Raw genomic sequence first — 22,428 nt, forward strand, 5'->3', positions numbered from 1 at the left:
TATGGAGTGAATCCAGAATGCATCTGCCAGACTCATCACTGACCTGAGAAAACGGGATACCATCTCTGTCTCCCCATCAAGAAAATACTTGCTTTCAAGGCCCTGGTAATTCTTCATAGGGTGGCATCTGTTAACACCCAAAGTTAGGTGGCATAAACCAGCTTGTACCCTCAGGCCAGTGATTAATTTGTAAAAAAAAAAAGTAATGGCCGGGGCTCTCATCTGGAGGCAGCTTGCACCAGCCTATTTCTCCTATAAGTCCCGCCTAGAACAGAGCCAATAGCTAACCATGAAAGTGGGGAGAGAATGTGGTGTAATGGCCAGAGCTGCCCACTTCGGCGCTGGGGAACCAGGTTCGAATCTCGGCGTCGGCTCAACATCCTGTGATACTGGACAAATCACTTAATCTCCCCGTGCCTACCAAAAATGAATGTTTCCTTAATTGGTGCTCATGAAAAGCTCCGGTGTTAATGATTAAGTGCTGAGCACCGGAAGCCACCAGCTCAAATTAAGCCCTGCCACAGGCCTGGCGGCTGTTTTTTCTCATCGCCCACCTCCCAAATAGGTCAGCCCTGGAGACAGAGTGTTCTCATGTGCACTTACATACCAGCTTCATAAGGAATCATATTTATTGACGTTCAGAGAAAAGACTTCAAAATCTTGATTTTCACTCTGCCGATGCTCCTGCAGCTCTGACGCCCTGCCACTTGTATTCTCCTATTGTGACTGTCCCAAGAACCCTCGGTGACAAACGCGTTACCTTAAAATAGCAGATGTACCCTGCTTGAATTCTGCTTGGTGGCACTTCAGAAAGCTTCTGCAACAAGGCGCTGGAGACCTGACGTGTGAACACTTACAAGACCAAACCTGGTACGTGTTTCACTGCTTGGGGAGTAAATTGTCAAAAAATGGAGAAACCAAATGTGAAATACCCACTTTATGAAATAGCTCTCAGATAAATAGAACAACTACTGATAGGAAAATAAGAGAAATCCAATCAAAATGTCGAGAAATGTATGTATAAAATGGGAATGAAATGCAGTTATTTTGGTATTCAGGAGTAGGTAGGCACATAAGTTACAAAACACAGTCAGAAGAAGGTGGAGACAGATTGATGCATTGAGACATTTAAAGAAATGTAATGTTTGGGCTTCAATAGAACTGACACCCAATATGTTATCTTCCAAGTCACGTGCACCCAAGCATTAATTGACCGAATGAAAACAGTGTAAAAAGAACACTGTTAGTCTGGTGTCCTATCTTTAATGTGCCTATGTAGCTTCTGTTCCAGTACAATGCAGACATTTCCTGTGTTATGGTATGGACAGTTCTTAGTGCATCACCATTTTGTCAATAGATTTTTTAGGTTTCTCAGCAGCAGATTACGCTACTGCAGTGCTTAATTTGAGCCGGTGGTTTTCGGTACTTAAGTCTCAACATGGCCATTTATAACAGTTTGCCACATGGTGTCACTGTCTAACTTTGAGATGAACACAAAAACAAACAGTTGGCTAATAATTGAATATACATTAAATATTAATAATATCTGCTTCCTGTGCCAGTTTTATAGTTGGTGTGAAATAGACTGAATTATCACACACATAGAAGGCGCTTGATGTTTAATAGTTGTGTTGGTCTAATAATTGGCAGTGCTGGCACGGGCATTGGGTGGTGCAGTCTGCAGTGGCCTCATGGGCAGGGCACTGGCACCCTCATTTTTACGAATTGAGCACTGTGAGTTGCTGATGCCACCCTCACAAACTTGTCAGGAAACAACAAAGGGAAACAAAAAGTCCCAGAAGAATACTAATGCAGCTTGTGATTGGTCTCCAAAGTCTAAACCTCACCCTTCCATATTAAAGTTTAGGTTTTTATAGGTGATGCCGGAAGGATGAAAGATGTTGCTGCAGCTGTCTTGAGTTTACTCCGTTCTGAAAAGAAATCAAATTAGTTTCACTCACTACCTTTGCAAATAGTGTTACCCTGGCTGTACTTGTTCTGCCTCTTTAAACTCAAGATGTGCTGCTATCATAATCTTAACAATATCTGCCCACTCCAAGCAGTGAAATTCATGTATTGATTAACAATTGAGGCTAATTTGTTTTTATCTTTGGTTATTCCTTTTCTTAGAGAGGGTTAGTACCCTATATTATAGTTAAAGCAGTGTGTTGCTTCTTTCTTTGTCTCTTTATCCTTGTAATCTCCCCCCCCCACCCACCATCACTGGTGCACTGTAAACGTTCCTCGAGTAACACTCCTCTCTGTGGGTTTGGTTGGCAATAGCCTGTGCAGGAGTGTATAAACTGCCTTGTCAGTGTGTTAAGAGTAGTATTTGTTTAGTATTTTTCTATTTGATTTTGTATCACATTAACATGTTGCCAAATGCTACCCGCAGCACATGTTGAAATGAGAGCAAACACAGATCCCATCATCAAATGTAGACCTACATCTCACATTCAAGACAGTCAAGGGTTGGAGCGTATGGCGCAACATATATTTTAAATAAAGCAATATATATATATATTTTTTTTAATTGCAGCCGGTTTTCCTTAAAGGAAAAGGGGATGCATTTAAAAAACAATAGAATGAAACATTTAAGTTTATTATTTTTTAAGAGTAGGCAGTGGTCTCTAGGACCACTGCCTGTTCTTAAAAAATATTTTGTTAAACATTCTTAGAGAGAAGGAGTCCCATGGAGACCCCTTCTTATTTGCAAATTTTACCACTGCCTTTCAGTAGACGATAAAAAAAAAAAAATTGTTTTGCATCCGTAATTCGGTCACAAAACATTAATACATATCATTCCCTAAACACGCCCCTTCCAAATTCCGAAACCCAAAACCAAATTGCGATTCGGTAATAAGTTGCTGATTCACAGTTTGGCTTTGTACATTTCAAAATGTTTTTTTGCAGTCACACATGCCCGATTCAGCGAATCGGCCCCTAGTCCTGTATGGACCACATGTCCTCAGCAAAGTATTTTAGTTCTAAACGACTAGTAACATTTTACACATGCTTATAGGCATGTTTGTGCACTGAAAGGGTTACTGACAACAATACTTAATTACTATTTAGCATCGTTTTATGTGGCACCAAGGTGCAGTAAGTGTTCTTTCCTAAAGTAGGCCATTTGGAAAATTAAATAAATCACAGATCATACCACATGCATTTCACTCTTCATTGTACATTGTTCAAACATCAATTGCATGCACCATTCATTAACAAAAGGTGAGGGTTTTATTACATTAAACAATATTAATGTATAGTGCATGTTTCGTTTTCTTAATTTATACCAGAACCTATATTATGTTTTCCTAGATGTCCCTGTCTGTAGACCTAGGCTCACATCGGAAGCCATCTATTCGGCCAGATTGGGCTTCTCACCAACCGTCTGGCTATCCTGTCTCCAAGTCAACAGCAAAGACCCTCGCGCAGAGCACAGAGTGGAATGCTGGGATACGGCCGGCACCCGTAAGACCTCCAGTACCCAAGATGAGCGAAAGAGCAAAGAAGGCCTGCGCGAGGACAGAGCGGAGCTCTCCATGTTAGTAAGATGCATTGTAGATACTATGGTTTGCTGTCAAATGTGTGGAAAAAGCAGTATGGGAATAATAAACACAGTAGTTGTAGTCTCCAGTATATACCAGACTATTTTATCACAGCCTCTACCCCTCCCTCTGTGTACCCCTTTCTCCTGTGCTCCTCTTCCTCTATTGATTGCTTCTCCTTGGTATCTCTTTTGAAGTAGCCTCATTCTTTCTAATCTACAGCTACTGCTGTGGACAAGTTGACCCATGCAAGAATTGAAAAATCAGACAAGGGTATTCAGTAAAGCAAAACATTATTCAGCAAGGTATTAGATGAGTGGAAACAGTCTAACCCCAACCTGACATTTAAGGGGCCGATTCACAGAACTAACTTAAGACAATATTACTACTATAAAACTTACTACTTTTGGTATTCACAGAAGGCATTTAGTAGTAGTAAAGTTAGGATTTTGTCTTAAGTTTGACTTAAGAGAAACTTAAGACAGACTTAAGACAGACTTAAGACAGACTTAAGACAAATCCTAACTTAAGTCTGTCTTAAGTCTGTCTTAAGTCTGTCTTAAGTCTGTCTTAAGTTTGTCTTAAGTCAAACCTAAGACAAAATCCTAACTTTACTACTACTAAATGCCTTCTGTGAATACCAAAAGTAGTACGTTTAGGATTTTGTCTTAAGTTAGTTCTGTGAATCGGACCCTAAATGTTTCAAATTAACGGCAAAGACAAATGGGTCTTAAAATCGTGGTGGGCTTCTTCACAATCCTGGTGGGAAACCCCCTGCTCTAGTTAGAATGCTCCACTCATGTTGTGGACATTTTTTGGGGAAAAGTGCTCCCATCAGAGGTTCAAAACATGCTGCGCTGGCTGTTGTGTTATGGCAGCTGGCTCAGCATGACGTCTTGTCCTGCAGAAAGAAGCCTCAGACCTGGGCTTTTTTATATAGAACATAAAAGTGTGCATGTACCAAGTCTGGTCTGGGAGACGGAAAGAGCTTCCTTCAAGGAGTGACATGATTATATCTCCCTAGTACCTCATGAACACACACAAAGGTATCATGTACCTGTTTTACACCTATGCCAACAGATAAGGGGCACAGGGAAATGCCGTATGGATGGACTACCAATCTACTTGTCTTAAAAACTCTCACTCTGTTAGTGGCATGCTTTATTATCGGGTCTCATCCTGTTCCCCATAAACTAGAATGGACTCAACCATGTTCCAGCGAGCACTTTTGAGATTATCAGACACAGATCATTATATAAAAATAAATCAGAGATGCCCTAGTTTCCCTTTAATGTTGGGCGACCTAGGTATGTTTTAAATACAAGAATGGATGCGAACAGGGGATTATTGCCCATACACCTTAAATGCTATTAACTTGTTTTCAGCCTTTAAAGACAGCCTCTCTTAGTCCTTGGCTTTCATCCGGACCTATATCTTTCCCTGTTATGAATTTATTGTGGTGTCCTTTCCCTAAAAGTAAGCAGGCTTGTTTAAGGACAAGGAAAAACATAAAGCATGCATGTTTCCTTTGCTGGTTATATGATGCACTTATTAGTACCTGAAAGAAACAAGTTCAATGGTCACCATAGATCCACATTGCATGGTATACCCACTCACATAGTTATGATACCTTGTGTAGAGATATCTTATGGTCTGTTGACAAGCGACACATCATCACACTGCAGCTTGCTGAGAATGCATTTTAGACCCCTTGTTTCTTGGGGATTAGTGATGCATCCTTATTTATAATATGCACACCTGTACAAACACATACATATTGTGCTGGCCCGTTTTGTGATAGACACCACTGCAAACATGTGAAAGTGCAAATTTATATATTCATAATCTCTCACCATTGTTAAGTTTAGGGTACTGTCTCATAGGAATATAGGCGGCACATGTAGAAAGTAAATCCTGCCTGGTTGTTTAAAGGTTAAACAGTATGATACCTGTGTCAGAGTGTACAGCTTCTATCCATAGACCATTCCGCCTTTATCCATATCTTTTAGCATAGGCGTAAAAAAGGTACAAGATATTGCTGTGTGTGAACAAACATATGTCTCTGATTGCAGGGTGTTTTCTCACTAAAAACCAAGTACATTTATTTATTTTCCTGCTTGGGTTTACTTTGCCTCATAACAAGGCCCGCATGAAAAAATTAGAGGAAGACGCACCGCCCTGAATACTGCAGGCGGCGGGGCTTGTCACTGCGATGCCCGCTGCCCTGTGGCAGATGATCTGCCAATAAAAGGTTTCAGATGGACAAGTAAGCTGAATGAGGCTTGGAGAATTGCAGGTTTGGCAGACAGGAGCCCCAAATGAGGCCCAACCTCTTCTGTAAGAGAAATAGGAGATATTACCAAAAGAGAGAGAGCAAAAAGATCTTCCTCTTAAATACCTCCAAACAAACGAGGAAGATTTTCAGTATCTTTGATGAAATGTCTAACCCTGAGGCCTTGAAGAACAGCCCTTGTGCATCAAAACAACACTGCAATGGCCTGGGTTTCCTACAGACCAAAACCAGCAATATCAGTGACACCATCTCCAGCAACCCAGCACCAGCTCACTGTCCAACTCCACCTCAGTCCACTGCTACAGAATCCAGACAACTGCATAATAAATAGGTACTGAAATTGACCACCAAGACAAAACCATCATGCTTACTTATGGAACCTTTCTCAGCCCCGTACACCCAACAGTTTCTGCCATCACTTATTTGGGATATCATAAACATGATACATGTCTCCTTTTCATAAGAAGGAGCTCTTGGCCCAATAAAAGATGCCTTCATTATTGAACTCTTGAAAAAAACCAAAGATGCTAGTAAACTACAGACCAGTCTCAAAACTATCATACTCTAGTAAAACTATAGAAAAAAGAAGTCATGAGACTGCTCCAAGAAGAGATGGAACATACCTATGTCCTCCATCATCACCAGTTCAGATTCAGAACTGCAAAGGGCAGGAAATCTAAGTTAACCAACAGGCATGGAACTACCGACCTCACCATGGACAAAGACAAAAAATGTGCCTTGGTACAAAAACATTTCATGACAAGACCGGTGGCTAGCATTATGCATATTACTTTCATTGCCAGCTCCTTGCAGCAGTTCAAAGTATTACATCACTAACATCAAAACTATGGAACTTAGAATGTCCAACAATATATAAACCCTGTCACAGCAGCTATCTTCCTCTCTCTTATTTGCTGCTCCTTGCAAGATAAGTATGCTGTTCTGTGTTTAGTTTTGAAAGATGACTTTAGGTAATAATGTGGAAATATGATATTATAATGATAAGTTGTTTGTTTTAATGATTTGGCTGTATTGGCTATTTATGAATTTTTAATTTGTGATTTATTTGTGTTTTTTCATTTGGATCTGAAACCCAATTTATGGGTTTTAGGTGGTTTTGTTATCAGGTAAGTCCGTTCGGTAGTTTATGCTGTTTTTTTCTGTAAAAATAAAGACTGGGGTTATTTTCCATTGTGCCGCGAGCGATCGACTTTTAATTCAGCTAGCGGCGTGGTGGAAACGTTCTGTGTGAGCCGCCTAATTCCAGGGCGGCTCGGTGTGTACTTGAAGTCACTCCGTAGGCTTAGGATCGTCATCACGAATACGTGCGTGGCGAATCAAAACAGCCATGTTGCAAGGAGTCTAGACTGCTCAGCGATGAGCTGAGGTAATGCTCAGACATCGGGTAGTAGTGCGCTCGAGCGTTGCCAGTTTCAACTGCCATATCAGCTGTTTAGTCAGCCGGCAGTCTTGAATTTGACGTGCTCGAGTGGGTAAAGCTTTTATCAAGTAGGTGGAGAGTTAGTTTGGTGATGTATTTGGAGAAATGTATTATAAGTAAAATAAGGGAGAGAAGAAAGTTTATAGTGGAAAGGAAGAAGTAAATAAAAAAAATAAAAAATACGGAAGAATTTAATAAATTAGCAATAGTAGTTGTTTATGAGGAGAATTATGGAGGTAGTTGAAGGTGCTCAATCTTCAGGTTCTGGAGATGCTGATTTGAGGAAAATAGTGCAGGAGGAGGTAAAGAGTTCAATGAAAGAGATTTTGCAGAGTGTTCTAAGGAGAAAAAGGAGAATGGAAGAGTGTTTAGAGGATGAATATTAGTCAATGGAAGATGAAGAAAGTAATCAAATAAGAGGATATGGAAAGAGTACGAAAAAAACGAAGAATATAGAAGTGGGTGTTACATTTTTAACGAAAGGAAAAGGTGAGCCTAGTGCCACAAAAGGAAAAGGTGTCCTTCGCGGCACGAAAGTGGGTGTCCTATGCGGCACAAAAGATCTTGAAGGTGGGCAAGAGGAATTCTTGCAACAGGAAAGTAAAAATGAGGCAGATGAGTTCATATTAGATGATTACTATGATGATGGATGGAATATGGATAAGGTGGAGAAAGAAAGAAAAGAGAAGGGTTTAATTAAGGATCCTCAGGGTGAGGACATGTTTTGTCCAGAGTTGATAAGGCATCCAAGGAGCTCAGACTGGTGGCCGTTGCCTCACGTTGCAGAATTTGTGAAGCTTTGGATAAGGAGGCCATTGGAGAAGGAGGCCAGAGTGGTCATGAGAGCTGAATGTTCTCATCCTGTAGTTGAGGGGAAATGTTGCATGACTCCAGATCTTGATCCCGATTTGATACGCTTTTTATTTAAGTTGGGGCGTGACCCTAGGAAAGGTTTAAAGAGAGCTCTCAAACAGTGTCAAGATAGATTGTTGGATGTTTTGGGGCCTTTGGGCAGAATTTTGGACATGGCAGAAAAGGCAAAAATGAAGAGTGTGCGCGTGGACAATGACCTTTTGAAGGGCTGGTCACAAAGGGCAATTTGTTTGCTAGATAATGCAAATGCAGCTTTGTCAACAGAGAGGCGCAAAGCTATCCTGATGAGGATAAGTCCAAAGTTAGGATATTTTGCTAAATAGGAACCAACAGAAGACCCCAAGGGTTATTTATTCTGTGAATGTCTGGTGAAAGAAGTAGGGACGTATGTGTCTACATTCAACAGTCTGGATAAGGCACAATTTTCTTTGAGGAGAGTCTTTGGAAGAGGTGTTTTTGACCGGGCCGGGGCAAGGGCCCGTTTCCCTGGCCGGTCATACTCAAGGGCTCAGTACCAATCTCATGGACATGCCACTTTCAGGTGTTTCCAGTCCGCGACTGGATTTTATCCCTAAAGAGGAAGAGCAGGCAGAATGCTTCAAGCAAGGGGATGAGCACAGTTTACACAAGTATCCCAGGGTAAGTATGAAGACTGTTTTTGTTGTTGAACATTCTAAGTTCCAGAAGTTTGCTATTAGTGATGTAATAGTTTGAGGTGCTGCAAGGAGCTGACAATAAAAGTAATATGCATAATGCTAGCCTCTGTGTCTTTAATGAAATCCAGATTTTCTCTCCACAAACTTGGCTTGGAGATTCTACATTCTCCTCCACCTATGATATGATGGACCTGAGAATATTCTTGAAAGGGCTGGGCTACTGGGAATATGTGTCTGGCATTGCCTTAGTGTGTATCAAATTCCTTCTTTTCTAAGGTACCAGTGGAACAATCTTCATGATTCCTTCAGCATTACCAAATTAATTTAGAAAACTTTGTATAACTGCCCAGATCATGTGTTCCATTTGATTAAATACCTGTCTATGCAGGTAAAGAGCCAGAACAGAAAAGTCTAGTAAAAGGATGGATGGAACCAAACTCACTGTCCTAATGTAGCTCATGTGGTTTGGAAAATCCAAGTCTTCTTCCCCAAAAGTAAAGAACTTTGGAATCCTCTTCAACATCAATCTCTCATGTGCGCCTAACATCAGCATAGTGGTTTAAAAAGTCAGCCAATACTGTCATCCAAAAACTCCTCGCTCTTCACACCGGTCACTGAATACAGCTAGATTACTGTAATGGAAGCGATGGAGGGCCACCATCACCAAGCAGGCAGATATTTGCACAGGATGTGCTTAACCCCACAATGACGATGGCGAATGCGGAGCAGTCCTGACCCCACCTGTCTAAGATGTCAACCCGAGCCTGGAGACTTCCTCCATACGATGTGGTCCTATTGGTTCATTCACCTTTATTAAGAATCTTTGATCAGTGCACAGCAAGGTGGTCAATGTCACCGAAAATACCTTCTTACTACCGAACTGGCACATGCCAAAAGAGACAACAAATGTGTAAAAGTGGAAAACAAGTCTTGACACATCTTGCACCCTAGAACTTCTATTTTACAAGGTCATAGGTTGTCCCCCCAAAAAAAGAACATTTGTGAGGAATTATCTCAATATCGAGGAGGGGATCGATCCTCAGGCTTATGATGGGTTAATAAATAGATCCATGTATGTCAGAAAGCAATAACTGGTGCCTTAATGTGTGAATTAGACTAGTTTAATTTGTGATTTGGGAATGCGATTATAGAGAAGGATATGCATGCAAATGTGTCTAGTAATGATAAATAGTTAAAATATGTTTTTTTTCTTAATGCTATATTGAGTGAAAATACCAAATAAACAAGCATCCAGAATAGGCCTGAACTTTTGAAAAGGGGACAACCTCAAACCAGCCTTAAAGTGATGTATCCCATTGGAAGCTGTGATTAAATTCAAGGTCCTCTGCAGTGTTCACAAAGCCTGGGGAGGGAAGACCCCAAACTACTTAACGCTCCTTAGTCCACCACTATTCACTTCTAGGAATCATCACTCAATGACTGTACACGTGTCACTCAACAATATTACAGATGGCAGAAGCACCATAGCAGATCCCTGGGAGATGTGTGTGTGGCTGTGGGATGCCCTGGATTGAAGCCTGAGACTCTGAACTGAAGCCTGAGAGACAATTCAAACTCATGCAATTCAGAAATTGAACAGTGTTGGAGAAGGTTTCACCTCACCAATCCAACTCTAACGCCTCCCTTCAGCGACCAAACAGACTTTCTGTTTATCACTTCCAGCACTCTGAAGCAATCAAATGGGGCATCCTATGCTCTATTAGACTCCCACGTACATAAATTATGTTTGTGTTCTGCATCATACATTTGTGTGATTTGTGATGTGTTCAATGCTGTGGGAAGGTTCTCTTTGTCTCTCTTTGCTCTCTTCTGTACTTTCCATTTCTTCCTCCAAGTTTTCTGTTATTTTCCTACATTTGGTTACTTCTGTTCTTGCTCAGAAACATCTCATTCTTAGGTGACATCATTCTCCTTTCATATCTCAATTTCTTTTTGTCTTCTCCTTTTCTCATGCGGTCCTTTCTGTGTCTCTTCCTCCGCACTCATGTATTTCTTCCCTCTCATCCTCACCTCTCAATGGAGGACCTTTTAAAGTCCATTCACTCCAAGTTGAAATACCAGCAAAATGGGAAGTGCACATTGTTACTCAAATCAGTATTAACTGATTTCACTCCATAACAAAGGAACTTTGGAGCATATTTTGTGTGGGTGATCGAGGTGGACCAGGCATTCCTTCCACGAGACCAACATAAATCTGTGGAAGTAGTCATTGTTGTAGGAAAAAAGTTTGTCACCACAAAGAACGGTGCATCAATGAGTCATCCTGTTGCGCCTTTCAGGATCGTGGATGCTCTAAACGAATTGACCGTGTAATACCATTAGTGTAGTTCCTTCTAACAGGTAAATTTGGGATTTATACTAGATTATAGCTCTTTGTCAGGTAGATCACATTTGAAACACAAGGTGTTTTTGAGGCTATTTACCTTTTCATCCAAGGGCACTCACATGCCAGATTCAACCAATATATCTACTCTTACTCCTCCACACCCGCTGCTTCTCCCTTATTCTTATTGTAATTCTTTTGCCTTTCATTTTCCTATTGTAATCTCCACCCAATATCTCTAAATTGTAACCCCCTCCTGCACACTCTCTATTCAAATGGCATCCCCCACTGTGCCTTTCAATTGCTATCCCTTTTAACTGTACCTTCCTTTTCGCTATATTGAACACCCCGCCTCTGTCGTATCAATACATTTTTTCTGAATTTGTTTTAATGATTTTAAACAAGCTGAGTATATTACAGAGGTATTCTCATCAAAACTTAGCATTATTTTTAAATAACCACACAAATTCGTTTAGGAGCCGAGCAATATGTCTTCATCTATAACTTCTGTTTCATCAGACGTGGTCGTCCCTGCCATGTGCTGCATTTTGATGTATCTAAGCAATAATACAACCATGTATTCATTAACAAGTAGCTAGATGTCTGTCATGTCCTGTGTCGAACGCGCAATTTATGGCATTCTCAAATCCATACATCAACACAGACTTTCTTGTATATCCCATAGTTAGAAGCACATGCAGCATCTCACAGGTCTGCTGTTCCGCGAGATGCTACACTCCCATGTTACGTTTATGGTCCAGATCACTCTCTGTTACATCTGGAATTCATCTTTTGGAATTGTTTTCCTGTAGTGTTGAACTGTTCTAAGGGTACCTGTCTTATAAAGGTTTCCTACCATTGTTCATGGTGGCAGAGGCCTTCCAGTACATAGACGTTGGAGAGGCCCTGTGGTGCCACCTGCTCCTCTAGCCGTTTCTTCTGGGAGGCAATTATGTCCAATCCCTCTGTGGTTTCAGGAAATCTGACTACTCTAATATTGTTTTGCCTGGAATGGCCTTCCACATTCTTCATACAATATTCAAGGTACCTGACTCGCTCAGTGAGTTCCTTCATCTACTCCTGGAGTTGCTCTGTGGTGCACCGTAACTCTTCAGATGTGTTTTCGGTGACTTTGACTCTCTCTTTTAACTTCCATTGGGCATCAAGCCCTAGGTTCAATCAATTACCACAGAGTCAATTTTGCTGTCTAGATACCGCATCCTTTTTCCACAAACACTAATAATCGAGTATGAAAGTCATCATAATTCCAGTTAGGCTCCAATTTAGGGGACAGGGGAGCCGAATTACTATGTGGAATGCCCCTCTGCTTAATCACGAATTTGTAGGTGTTCAAGTACCCGTATATTCTCGGTGTGGGGATACATCCCCATTTTTACTGGCTGGACGATCCAGATGCTAAAATTGCGTTAGGAAGAGGCTGCATGGCATCCTGGCCTCATTTCAAGGCCCCCACCTGACCTTCAGCCAAGGCACGGGGAGATAATTATGCACCCCCTACCAGACGCCAATTTCTCCTTTCTCCCGTAACCTTCCTGATCTCCCCCCCGCCACTCCTCTACCCCACACTGGAGCCACTACACACATGTGAGAAGGTAGGAAATATCTATCATTAAATCCCACGGAATTCGGAGTTCCATGCTGAACATTGGCCAGAAAAAAGCAATTCACAGTTATTCCCCATTCCATGGGATTTAACTCATAAAAAGGGGAATTCCATACGATGATACTTGCTAATAACGGTAATTCTGCCCCCCCTGGAAACTCAGCATTGAGTTCTTTATGGCTCATGAATAGGGCTTCAGATGATGAAGCTGCTGTCATTCGCCTGTCTACCTTCAATTTGTTCTTCACCTAGCCAACTTTCAGGCATCCCATTTACTCAATGGCACATGTTCAATCTTCTCTAATCCAATGACAAACTCACATAAAAAAAATGCAACAAGACACTGGAGCCTTCATTAAAAGCTTTGTGTTAAATTCTGATTTTTGTGCAGACACAATTTTTCACTGGGATCAGAATTATGATTTGTGTGATAATTATCACAACGTTGCAGTTTTTCCTTGAAAGACTCTCTGGTCAAACCTGCTGAAATAGCTCGACTGGGGAAAGTGCCAGTAAAAATGTGTATTTTGGTGTGTTGAATACTGATGCCACATACTATGGCTTGTATCTAGTTGCTATTTACCATGATTGATGAATGTGCTACCCTGTGTTAACAGTATTTACCAGGTGTGGCACATACCCCATCCTATTCTGTCCATCTTGTAGTGAGGGCCTAATTGTGGTAACTAGCCAACCCTGTTCTTCAAAACTTGTTACGAGGAGCTATACAAATTCTGCATCTTATATCAAAATCCAGTAATGCCCCCTCCAATGTCTACAATAATATGACCATTTTCAGCTTTAGCCCCCTCCTTCCTCTAGGGAAATAGATATCGTGCACCACCCCTGCATCACAAAACGGGTAAAGGAAGTTCTTCAAAATTCAATTGTCCTACCAGGCTGCTCTTTTAAAAATGGCCAATAGAGGGCAGAAGTGCATTTGTTTTCAGCATCGAAGCAAACTAAACAACTCCGAATACAATGGTCTCAAGAGCAGTTCATTTTCTAGTAAAAGACCTCGGCCTATGACACAGTGTTACTCACTTGCCGCAGCTACGTTATTGGGCCCTCTTCACAAAGGAAAATTTGGTTGTAAACTTATGTTTATGACGAACTTAACCTGTTTTCTGCTCCTGCAAGAAATGCATAAACAGATTCCTGGCAGGCATAAACCCATTTACGGGTGTGGCGATCTCCATAGATGGAAATCACACTCAAACAGTTGGAAATTGGGTATTCCAAGGCACAGTTTGCCTTGGAAGTTTGGGAACACACACAAACTCAGATGTTTGCAGACTCTCACAAAGGGTGATCCATGCCTTTTTTTCACCCTGGAAAGGGTTGGAAATTAACTCATGCACAGAGCTGATGTATGTCACTTTCCATGGTGGGAAGGGATCACACCCACATTTGATGGACGTGTAGAGGGAGGGCTTTCTCCACAGGGAAAAATATTTACTGTGCTGAGAAATCTTTTTTTTTAAGTGTGCTTTTGCAGAGGTGAATCCTATTCCGCCTGCAGAGCTCTCCACTGTGGGGAACTCTGTACAGGGGCGATGGGATCCCGCAGGGAAAGTCATCTGCCCTTTCTAAGAGGACGCCAGGAAACCTGCTACTGGTGCACCTTTCCAGGCATATTCCTGCAAATATTCGTGAATCGGAAAAATATGTTCAGGCGGATATTTCATACTTTTTCTATAAATCAGGCTCAATATGTCTAAAGGCTTTTGAAAGCCAATGTCACACTTTCTAAACTGGTAGCAACAAATTCTGTTAATCTGTGAGTACCATCAATGCTCCCATCTGCCTCTCTGGGGAGCCAGCCCATAGATTTAAAGGCTAGTCTGGCCTCCCTTCCTGTTTTATAGGATGCTGCATATCTTCCTCCTGGTCAACCGGAACCATGAGCATCTTCTAAGGTACCCCAGGACACCAACAGCTGACGGAGACAGGCTCAAACACTGTCATCACCTAGTGCTCCATCAAAGTCCCAGTTCCCATTAATCTGCGTTGGCTGTGTCTTTCTTGACATTGGTTTTTCTGTGGAATACAGGAGGTTAGCTTCCCTGATGCTTTGAGGATAACCTCTAGAGCTTGGTTACAAGAGAGGACAACATCCAAGGTCTACGTTCTCTCCCAGATTCTGATTTGCAGGTGGTGGCGGCGGCACGGCCCAAAGATATAGTGGCAGACCAGCAGTAGTTATTGGATGGCAACAAACCTCTTCCTACTAAGTTTCCATATTAGGTCCTTCCCAACTTTCCAGTGTTTCTCCGATTTGTGGCTTTGACATTTCTAAAAAGTGCTGTTGTAAGGGTGTTTATAACATGTCAGAAAGCTAACTCAGGTGCTGAAGGTGGCCAGGCCTATCTTTGGACTGGGCATTTGAAGTTAGGCAACTCCCTCTACGCACCAGTGAAAAACCTTCTGAAACTGGTTCTGTTGCCCTGCCACGTCTCCCCTCCCCCCCCCATTGAACGAGAAGAGCGCTCCTTGTTGAGAACAGGTTCATCTTTAAAGGCTTGATATCATACCTGGTGGCGGCAGCACCAGCTCCTACCGCACTGAGATTCCAAGCAGTAGCGGCTCTGGGGCCCACCTCCATGCTGATCCACCTTGTGGCTGCTCCAGCTCCCACCACCGAGCCAACCTCTGCGCCCCGGTTTCAACAGGGTGGCGTGTGCGCTCATTGGTGGGACTCAAGCCTGCTTGTACCTTGGGTACTTCGAGGGTTGTTCTTCCTTTGTGCGGTACATACCCGCTATCCTCTGTCTGAAGATGGGGATGCTGCCTGTCTTGCTGCCTGTTTTTCAGCGATGAACAAAAAAGAACGCAAGAATTTGAAAGAGTTATAGGTTCATAACCCTGTGTGACAAATTCATATTCTGGAAACCATATCTTTGTTGTAATGCATGCCAAAATAAGCAGCCACCCTATCTGGCAGTGGCTGTGTTTTCATGCAACAGTGCAATTCATAATTCCTCTTAAGGCTCACCATTTTTCCTCTTGCAGGGTCTCCATGGTAGGATATTCCTTCTTTGCCTTGATCCCATAGTTCCTGTGGCCCAGGGTTCATTAGGCATTTAGGGCCATATCAGCAACGGCCAGCGATAATTATCGCTGGCCGTGCCTAGCGATAATTTTCTTATCGCTGGCTATCTCTGCTTTTTATCGCCCTGGTAGCGCGTTATTATCAACGAGCTGCTCCAGGGCGATAAAAATTACAGAGATAGCGATGTTATCGCCGTTTTGCAGGGAACATCGCTGGTTTTCCAGCGATGTTCCCTGCAAAAGGGCGATAACCTTGCTGATACGACCCTGTGGTCGTATCAGCATAATCCACCCCCAATGTTAGGGGTGGCTTAGTCAGGATTTTAGCAGACGTTAGTTTTTGGAGAAAACAGCAGTTTTCTCCAAAAACTAACGTCTGCTAAAATGCAAGGGCATCCTTGCTGATAGCACAAAGACCCGTTATTGCTCTCCTGACATGTAGTGTATGTCAGGAACGCCCACTTTGCATCTCATTAGAGATACAAAGGTAGGCGTAGTGTAAAAGGGTGCTAACATGCGAATACGCATGTTAGCACCCTCTTGCTGATAGGGCATTGGTTTTATCTCCACTTTTCTGGCTTTTAAAGCCAGAAAAGCAGAGATAAAGCCCTTGATGATATGCCCCTTAATGACTATACAAGTGGGAGGAGTTAGAGGAACATCTTGAGCACACCCTTCAAATATACCACACATTCACCTCAAAGGGATCTGTGCAGCAACAACTCTGCAGAGTGTAGTGTATTCTCTCATAATAAACATATGTGTAATGTATGATGCTTATCAATTGTGGTCTGTGGTGTGAGATACGAAACCCTGTTAAAGCGCGTAGTGAGGTGAGCTAGTCTGTGGTAAAGATGGGACTCGCACAGTGAGAAAAGCACAAACAGCCATGTACCTTGCTTTACAGGCGAATCTGCCCTCTAATGATTGATGATACATCCTTGAGCTTGGACCATATTGTTTCTTAAGTAATCTGGAGTTAGGAAACACAACACCATGTTGCATAGATTGTTTTAGATGATTTAAGTCCTGAAGACAGCAATGAAGAAAGGAGGGCTGAAATTATAAAATATATGGGAACTCAATTACAAAATCCCTTACCTTTGCGACTCAGCTCTATATTGCCCTCTTCCTTCTTCTCATCTTAGGCAAGGACAACTTTATTCTTCCCAGCACATCATGGAAACAATTTTCATACAGTTTAATAGCCATTTCCAATCCAAGATAGCTTTCAGTTAATTCCCATGATTACACTTCATTGTGGATCATACCGAAAGAGGCAAGTTTTGGATCAAGATGCCTCACATTTCAAGTCTACTTTGTTGTCACGCTCATCACCCACTTCCTATAATTTTCCCGATGTATCCCTCATTTTTGGCACCATTTTCCATCTTCAAGGTCTCTGCTGGAATCCTGATTTTCAGAAAGTCCTGGTGGCTCTTTCCGCTACCCTGATATCAGGAATGGTTTGGTGCCTTGTGCTTTCTTCAGCATTTATCTTCACCTTCAGTCACGCTCAGTAAGATTGCTAAGGAGGTTTTTTTCCTGGCTTGGTGCTTTTTCCTCCTTTGTAGACCATTCTAGAGGGCACTAATCACCTCCCACAGGTCTGCACTACACAGAGTGGCACTGTGGCTATTGGAAAGGGCCACAGTGCCACTCCGCATAGTACATACGTGTGGCTATGGAAAGGACGGCCTCTTCTTCAAGCATCTAAAGCATACCAGAAAGGAGTGATTACTTTGCCCAACCCATGGCACATGTCTACACCATATTTCTGCTTTCACATAAACAGGACAACCTCCATAGAGTCTGCCAGGTCTATGTGTGCCCATTTTGTATTCATGTCTCTCCCTCCACAGTCTGCAGGTAAGTCTAGATGGAAGCTCCATTAATGAACATCTCATGTCTTCCTGCCAGGGAGCTACCAGCAGGGCAGCTGAACGATAAGATCCTCTGTTCTCCAAGAAGAGCCTAATACTGGCCGTGCACATCTATTCTAGATTAGCTCTGCAGCGCTGACATATATTTGCTGCCACTTAATGAGATGGGAGTCTAAAAGAATTGGTTTATTGGGCTGTCATGCTCAGGGAGCGATGCTGAACTTTTCTGGAAGTCCTCTTTGGGACATTTCCATCAAGAATGTAAGTTCACTATTGAATTTGATTTTTACTGCTGCGCAAAAGCTGCACCAATAGCTTCTCTAGGCGGTCCATAGGCCGTGACGGGCATTTAGGGATTTTATACTGAAAACAGGCTGTTGTAAATGACAGCTGCCTCACCCTTTTCAGTAACACTTCTGAATGATGTTACTGCAGAGGCAGTCCAAGTTACAAGGTTGGCATGTCTCACTTCTACACAATATGAAGCAGGAATTGTGGGCGCCAGGGAACCTTTAACAGGTGACTGGTTTAATGTTCGACGGAGGCTTTGTGCATATCTGAAAGGATAAGTCTGACATGGGTTGGCTGCAGTTTTGGGCCATATAATTCAGTGTAGCAGTGACAAGCATGACGCCATGTTTTAAAGTCATCTCTGTGAGTGGTGCAAATTCCCATTGCAGATCACATGACATTTGACCTTCATTCCATGTGTGCATTATTCAAATGTTCACACTTTTCAGAATAGTTGGCCTATGTCCATATGTACCATTCAGCTTTTATGTCCTGCTTTATGAAACCTCTGTGCTTTCTACCATAGATATTCAACAATTAAAACAAATGCAGGTTATTTCAGAGTTCTGAAACCATGTAAAGATGCCCAGTGTTAGGCTTGGCATGTACCTTTATTTGCTCATTGGCCCAGCCTGCATGCTTATCATTCAAATGTATATGGTTGAGGAACCAGTGGTTAGGTAAACATGAATCAAACCACATATTTCCCAATGCCAGCAATAGTGTTAGGGCTTGGAGGTAGAAGACAAGACATATACATCAAAATAAATTGAATTTTCACTCACTTTTAAGTAAAATGACCAAAAGCTTTTACTTGTCTCTGCTATGAGCTTTTGGTTCATACCGCATTGTTTGCAATGTAAAAGATTTTTTAAATATTTTTTGTATTAACTTTTCCAATTATCATTGCATATAGTACTGTTACATTTTATTGCATATCATCAAAGTCTTTGTACATCTGAATGTCATACAAGCAACTGGTAACAATATCACGTTGCAGGTCCCTTATTGCATTTCCCCCCATTGAGGTACATATATAGAGGCCTGTGAAAAGAGACTTCACATGTTAGAGTAATTCATATCTCTATCACCGGGTTTCAGTAATTTACATTGACAGTTTGGGTATATGTAGATGTATTTGTAATGTCCATTTTGCCCCCTATTAGGTCAATATCCCAATTGCCCTATCCAGTCTTCTTCTACTGGACAGTAAGTTTCAATCAGAGTGTTCTCCCAGGTATTCCAACAGTGGTTCCCAGATTTCTCTGGGGCGGGACGAGGCGGGAGCAATTCCGCAAAGCACATCAGTTGATCCTTACAATTAATGAAGTCAGACAACCAGTCCTTGAACTTGGGGGGGCGCCCCCTACCCCATTTGCACGCCACTTTGCGCTTGGCAAGTAGGAATCCCAGTGCTTTGAGTTTTTTATGCGGTGTTTGTATTTCAGCTGTATAGCCTAAGAGCTCAATGAGAGGATAATTGGGAATGGGTGTTCCAGCCATGGCTGACAGTGTAGTTTCCACTTCTTACCAATACTTGTGGACCTCGCCGCATTGCCATGCAAGGTGGAGAAAGTCCGCTCCCTCTGTACGGCATCTCTCGCAGCAGTCATCCTCCTTCTGTTTACATTTGCATAGGCGCGCGGGTGTATAGTAAGTTCTGTGTAGGGATATAAAATGTTTTATTCTTAACTGGCTGCTCTCCATGATGGCTTCTGTCTGCCCGCAGCAGTATGTACATTGCTTGTCAGTGAGTAGAGCAGATAGATCTCGGTCCCATGCCTCCCTGTGACTGTTGTGGTGTATCGAGAAACGCTATGCGATAGATGCTGGACACCGCACGTGAAGCCCCTTTCATTTTCAATAAAGTGTGTCGCGTCTCCATTGTGACAGGTTCTAGTGGGAATTCGGGGACATTGGTCTTGACCTCGTGTCTTGAGCGCAAGTATATAAACACCTCTAGCGGAGTAGTCGTTTCGTCTGTCAGGAATGTCTGTCTTTCCTTAAACATACCCCTGTGTTATAAATCTCCCCAAGTCTGCAGGTCCCTTTTGCGGAGCATTTCCCGGCCTACGGCCTCCTCAGTGACTGGTAAAGTTGGGAGGTGTGCTAATGGTCTCAGCGGGGAGTATAGCACTGGTTTGCGTACTATTTTAAGTATGCGTTCCCATTCCCTATTGGTACACGTGACCGTGTGATGTGCGACTCCCTCACCAGGGACGCGCTTCCCCAGGAGTGCATTGAGAGGTGTGGGCACCTGCAATTTAACGGATTAACATGCGTCTTGAGCTTCATGAGGAATGTGATGAATTCTACACTAGTACTCCTTTGAAGATCATTGATTCCTGAAATCAGAACGCTGTACGCCTGTTCTAATTGTTTTTTTGTGTGTCTCTTATAGCCTTGATGCTGTTTGAAAGCCAGCCCTGGCAGGTGCCTGCATCACACCGCGGATCCGATGAGGAATAGGTGAACTGCATCTCAGGAGACGAGAAATGGAGGTGTCTCAGACAGAAAAGTCAAGTCAATGCTCTCTTTGAAGATTAGACTTTCTTGAAGAAAATGCTGTGGACACAACCTTCTTCCATGACAGTTTCAGAGTCGAAGAGGCCTTGTGTTGTATCATCAAATAAGCAACCTAAATGTGAGCAGAGAAGCAATACAGAGAACATCAGATGTGACACTTTAAATCACTGGTAAATTCTTGGAGCCACATTTGAACATTGGAAGCATGTCCTTGGCACGTGTTAGAGGCCCTCAAAACACCTGCGACGCTTTATTTGAGTGCACAGGACATTAATATATGAATTCCTACTTAGTATATGTGTCAACCCAAGAATTTAAATCATGAAAAAAAATACAGGCAATTATAAGAACCAATCAATGACACCCTGGCTGCAGTGCATGAAAGCCGTGCATGAAAAGTAGAACATGTGTCAAAAGTTTGATACGATACGTTGGTTTTGTTGGATTAGTAGTAATCTGGGCGACCAGCGGCAGTGTTGAAGCCAACATAAGGGATACACCAGAGATTTTTGACACTTTAGTAAAAGACAAATTTAATGACATGTACTTCCAATTGGTTTTGTGATTTAATCCTTGAAGATCTATCGACACTTTGCAAGCAGCGGAGAGCCACGGAAAAGCTTCGGATAAATATTTTAGTGGAACGCTTGAAACTTCTGAGGTTAAGGTTTTTGAATTCGGCACATTGTGGTAGGAAACAAAATGTAACATATAATGTCTTTTGGGGGCCATGTTATATAGTGATTAAGAGTGGATGCCATACTCTAAGTGAGGTTAACTACTGAGGTTAAGCAAAGATTTGCCTCACGTTCATCATGCTCTTCCTCCCTCTTCCTGTATGAGCCATCCTTATGGTTCACTCCAGAGCCTTACAGCAGTTTTCATGGCATGGAATCAGTATATAGATCTCGGCCAACCTCTTAGCTATCACAATCAGATCTATATTACTCTTACATTAAGGTCCAATTTCCCAAACCTCTGGGGACCCTGCACTACCTGCAGAAATTCCCAATTTCAAATGCAGTGCCTTATATCTTCTTCAAGCCAATATGGCCAGTATATGATAACTATCATTGTTTAGCTGTTATCATTCATGTGATATACATTTTTTTGCGGTGTTTTACTATTTATTTTTGATATGATGTGTATACATGCTGAAAAACATTCTTTATGTCATTGTGTTTTAACAAAAAAGATTTGCTGTTCTTATTTCTTTGTTTTTTAAGTTTACAAAATGTATTCATCCATGCTTTCAGACCATGTGGAATTATGTAATAAAATATTGGTCACTATGTTTGACACCTCCAAGGCAATCTGACATATTGTAGAGAACCCAATAAACAGAGGTGAACTAAATAAATGTAAATAATATTGTGTCTTTCAAGAGTGTGTGTTGTTATTCAATCATTGTTTCAGTTCAATGGCACATCTGTTTTCAGTGGCAGCTAGCATCCATAATGAAACGTTGACAGTCTGCAAGGAAAAAGTACACAAGTGTGTACTTTCCAGACCAAACATCCTTCTTTGGTCTGTGTAGTGTAACTAGAGTGTAATACTTCAGCGTACTGGGATGGTGACTGTCGCCATTTTGTCTTGTTAGAGAAAAGGTATTCTCACGCGGTGTTCTGGCTATTCTTGGCTTGCTCTGGATAAGGCATCTTCTGTGGCCTTTTCGGAACCCAGACGAAAAGCAAAATAAACATATCTGGCACCTTCGGTATTGAGGCTAGCGTGTGTTACCTTCAGAAATGGATTATAGAGATAAACTTCTAATTGGATATGGTGTAATGTCTCTTCATGTAATTAAACTTCCCTTAGGATAGGTTACAAATGATGTATGGTCTGTCTGGATGGGGATAACAGCTATGGCATGCTCACAGGTATCACCCTTCACCATG

General features: G+C 42.1%; 1 protein-coding gene across 6 annotated transcripts in view; it reads left to right on the top strand.

Moving 5' to 3' along the window:
* The window catches only part of FBXO16 (F-box protein 16), a 355,765-nt gene extending 333,851 nt beyond the window's left edge, over nt 1-21,914 (top strand). For 5 of the 6 annotated variants that reach the window (XM_085613061.1, XM_085613060.1, XM_085613058.1 and 2 more), the window contains 2 exons: nt 3,319-3,544; nt 20,406-21,914. In XM_085613061.1, coding sequence (XP_085469187.1) covers nt 3,319-3,544; nt 20,406-20,473 — 294 coding nt within the window. In that variant the 3' untranslated portion in view covers nt 20,474-21,914. Of the gene's footprint in view, nt 1-3,318; nt 3,549-20,405 lie in introns of all 6 variants that reach the window. The other variant, XM_085613063.1, reaches the window with a different exon arrangement.
* The last annotated feature ends 514 nt before the right edge of the window (nt 21,915-22,428 follow it).

Source organism: Triturus cristatus, chromosome 6 (genome assembly GCF_964204655.1).
Source record: "Triturus cristatus chromosome 6, aTriCri1.1, whole genome shotgun sequence".
NCBI lineage: Eukaryota > Metazoa > Chordata > Amphibia > Caudata > Salamandridae > Triturus > Triturus cristatus.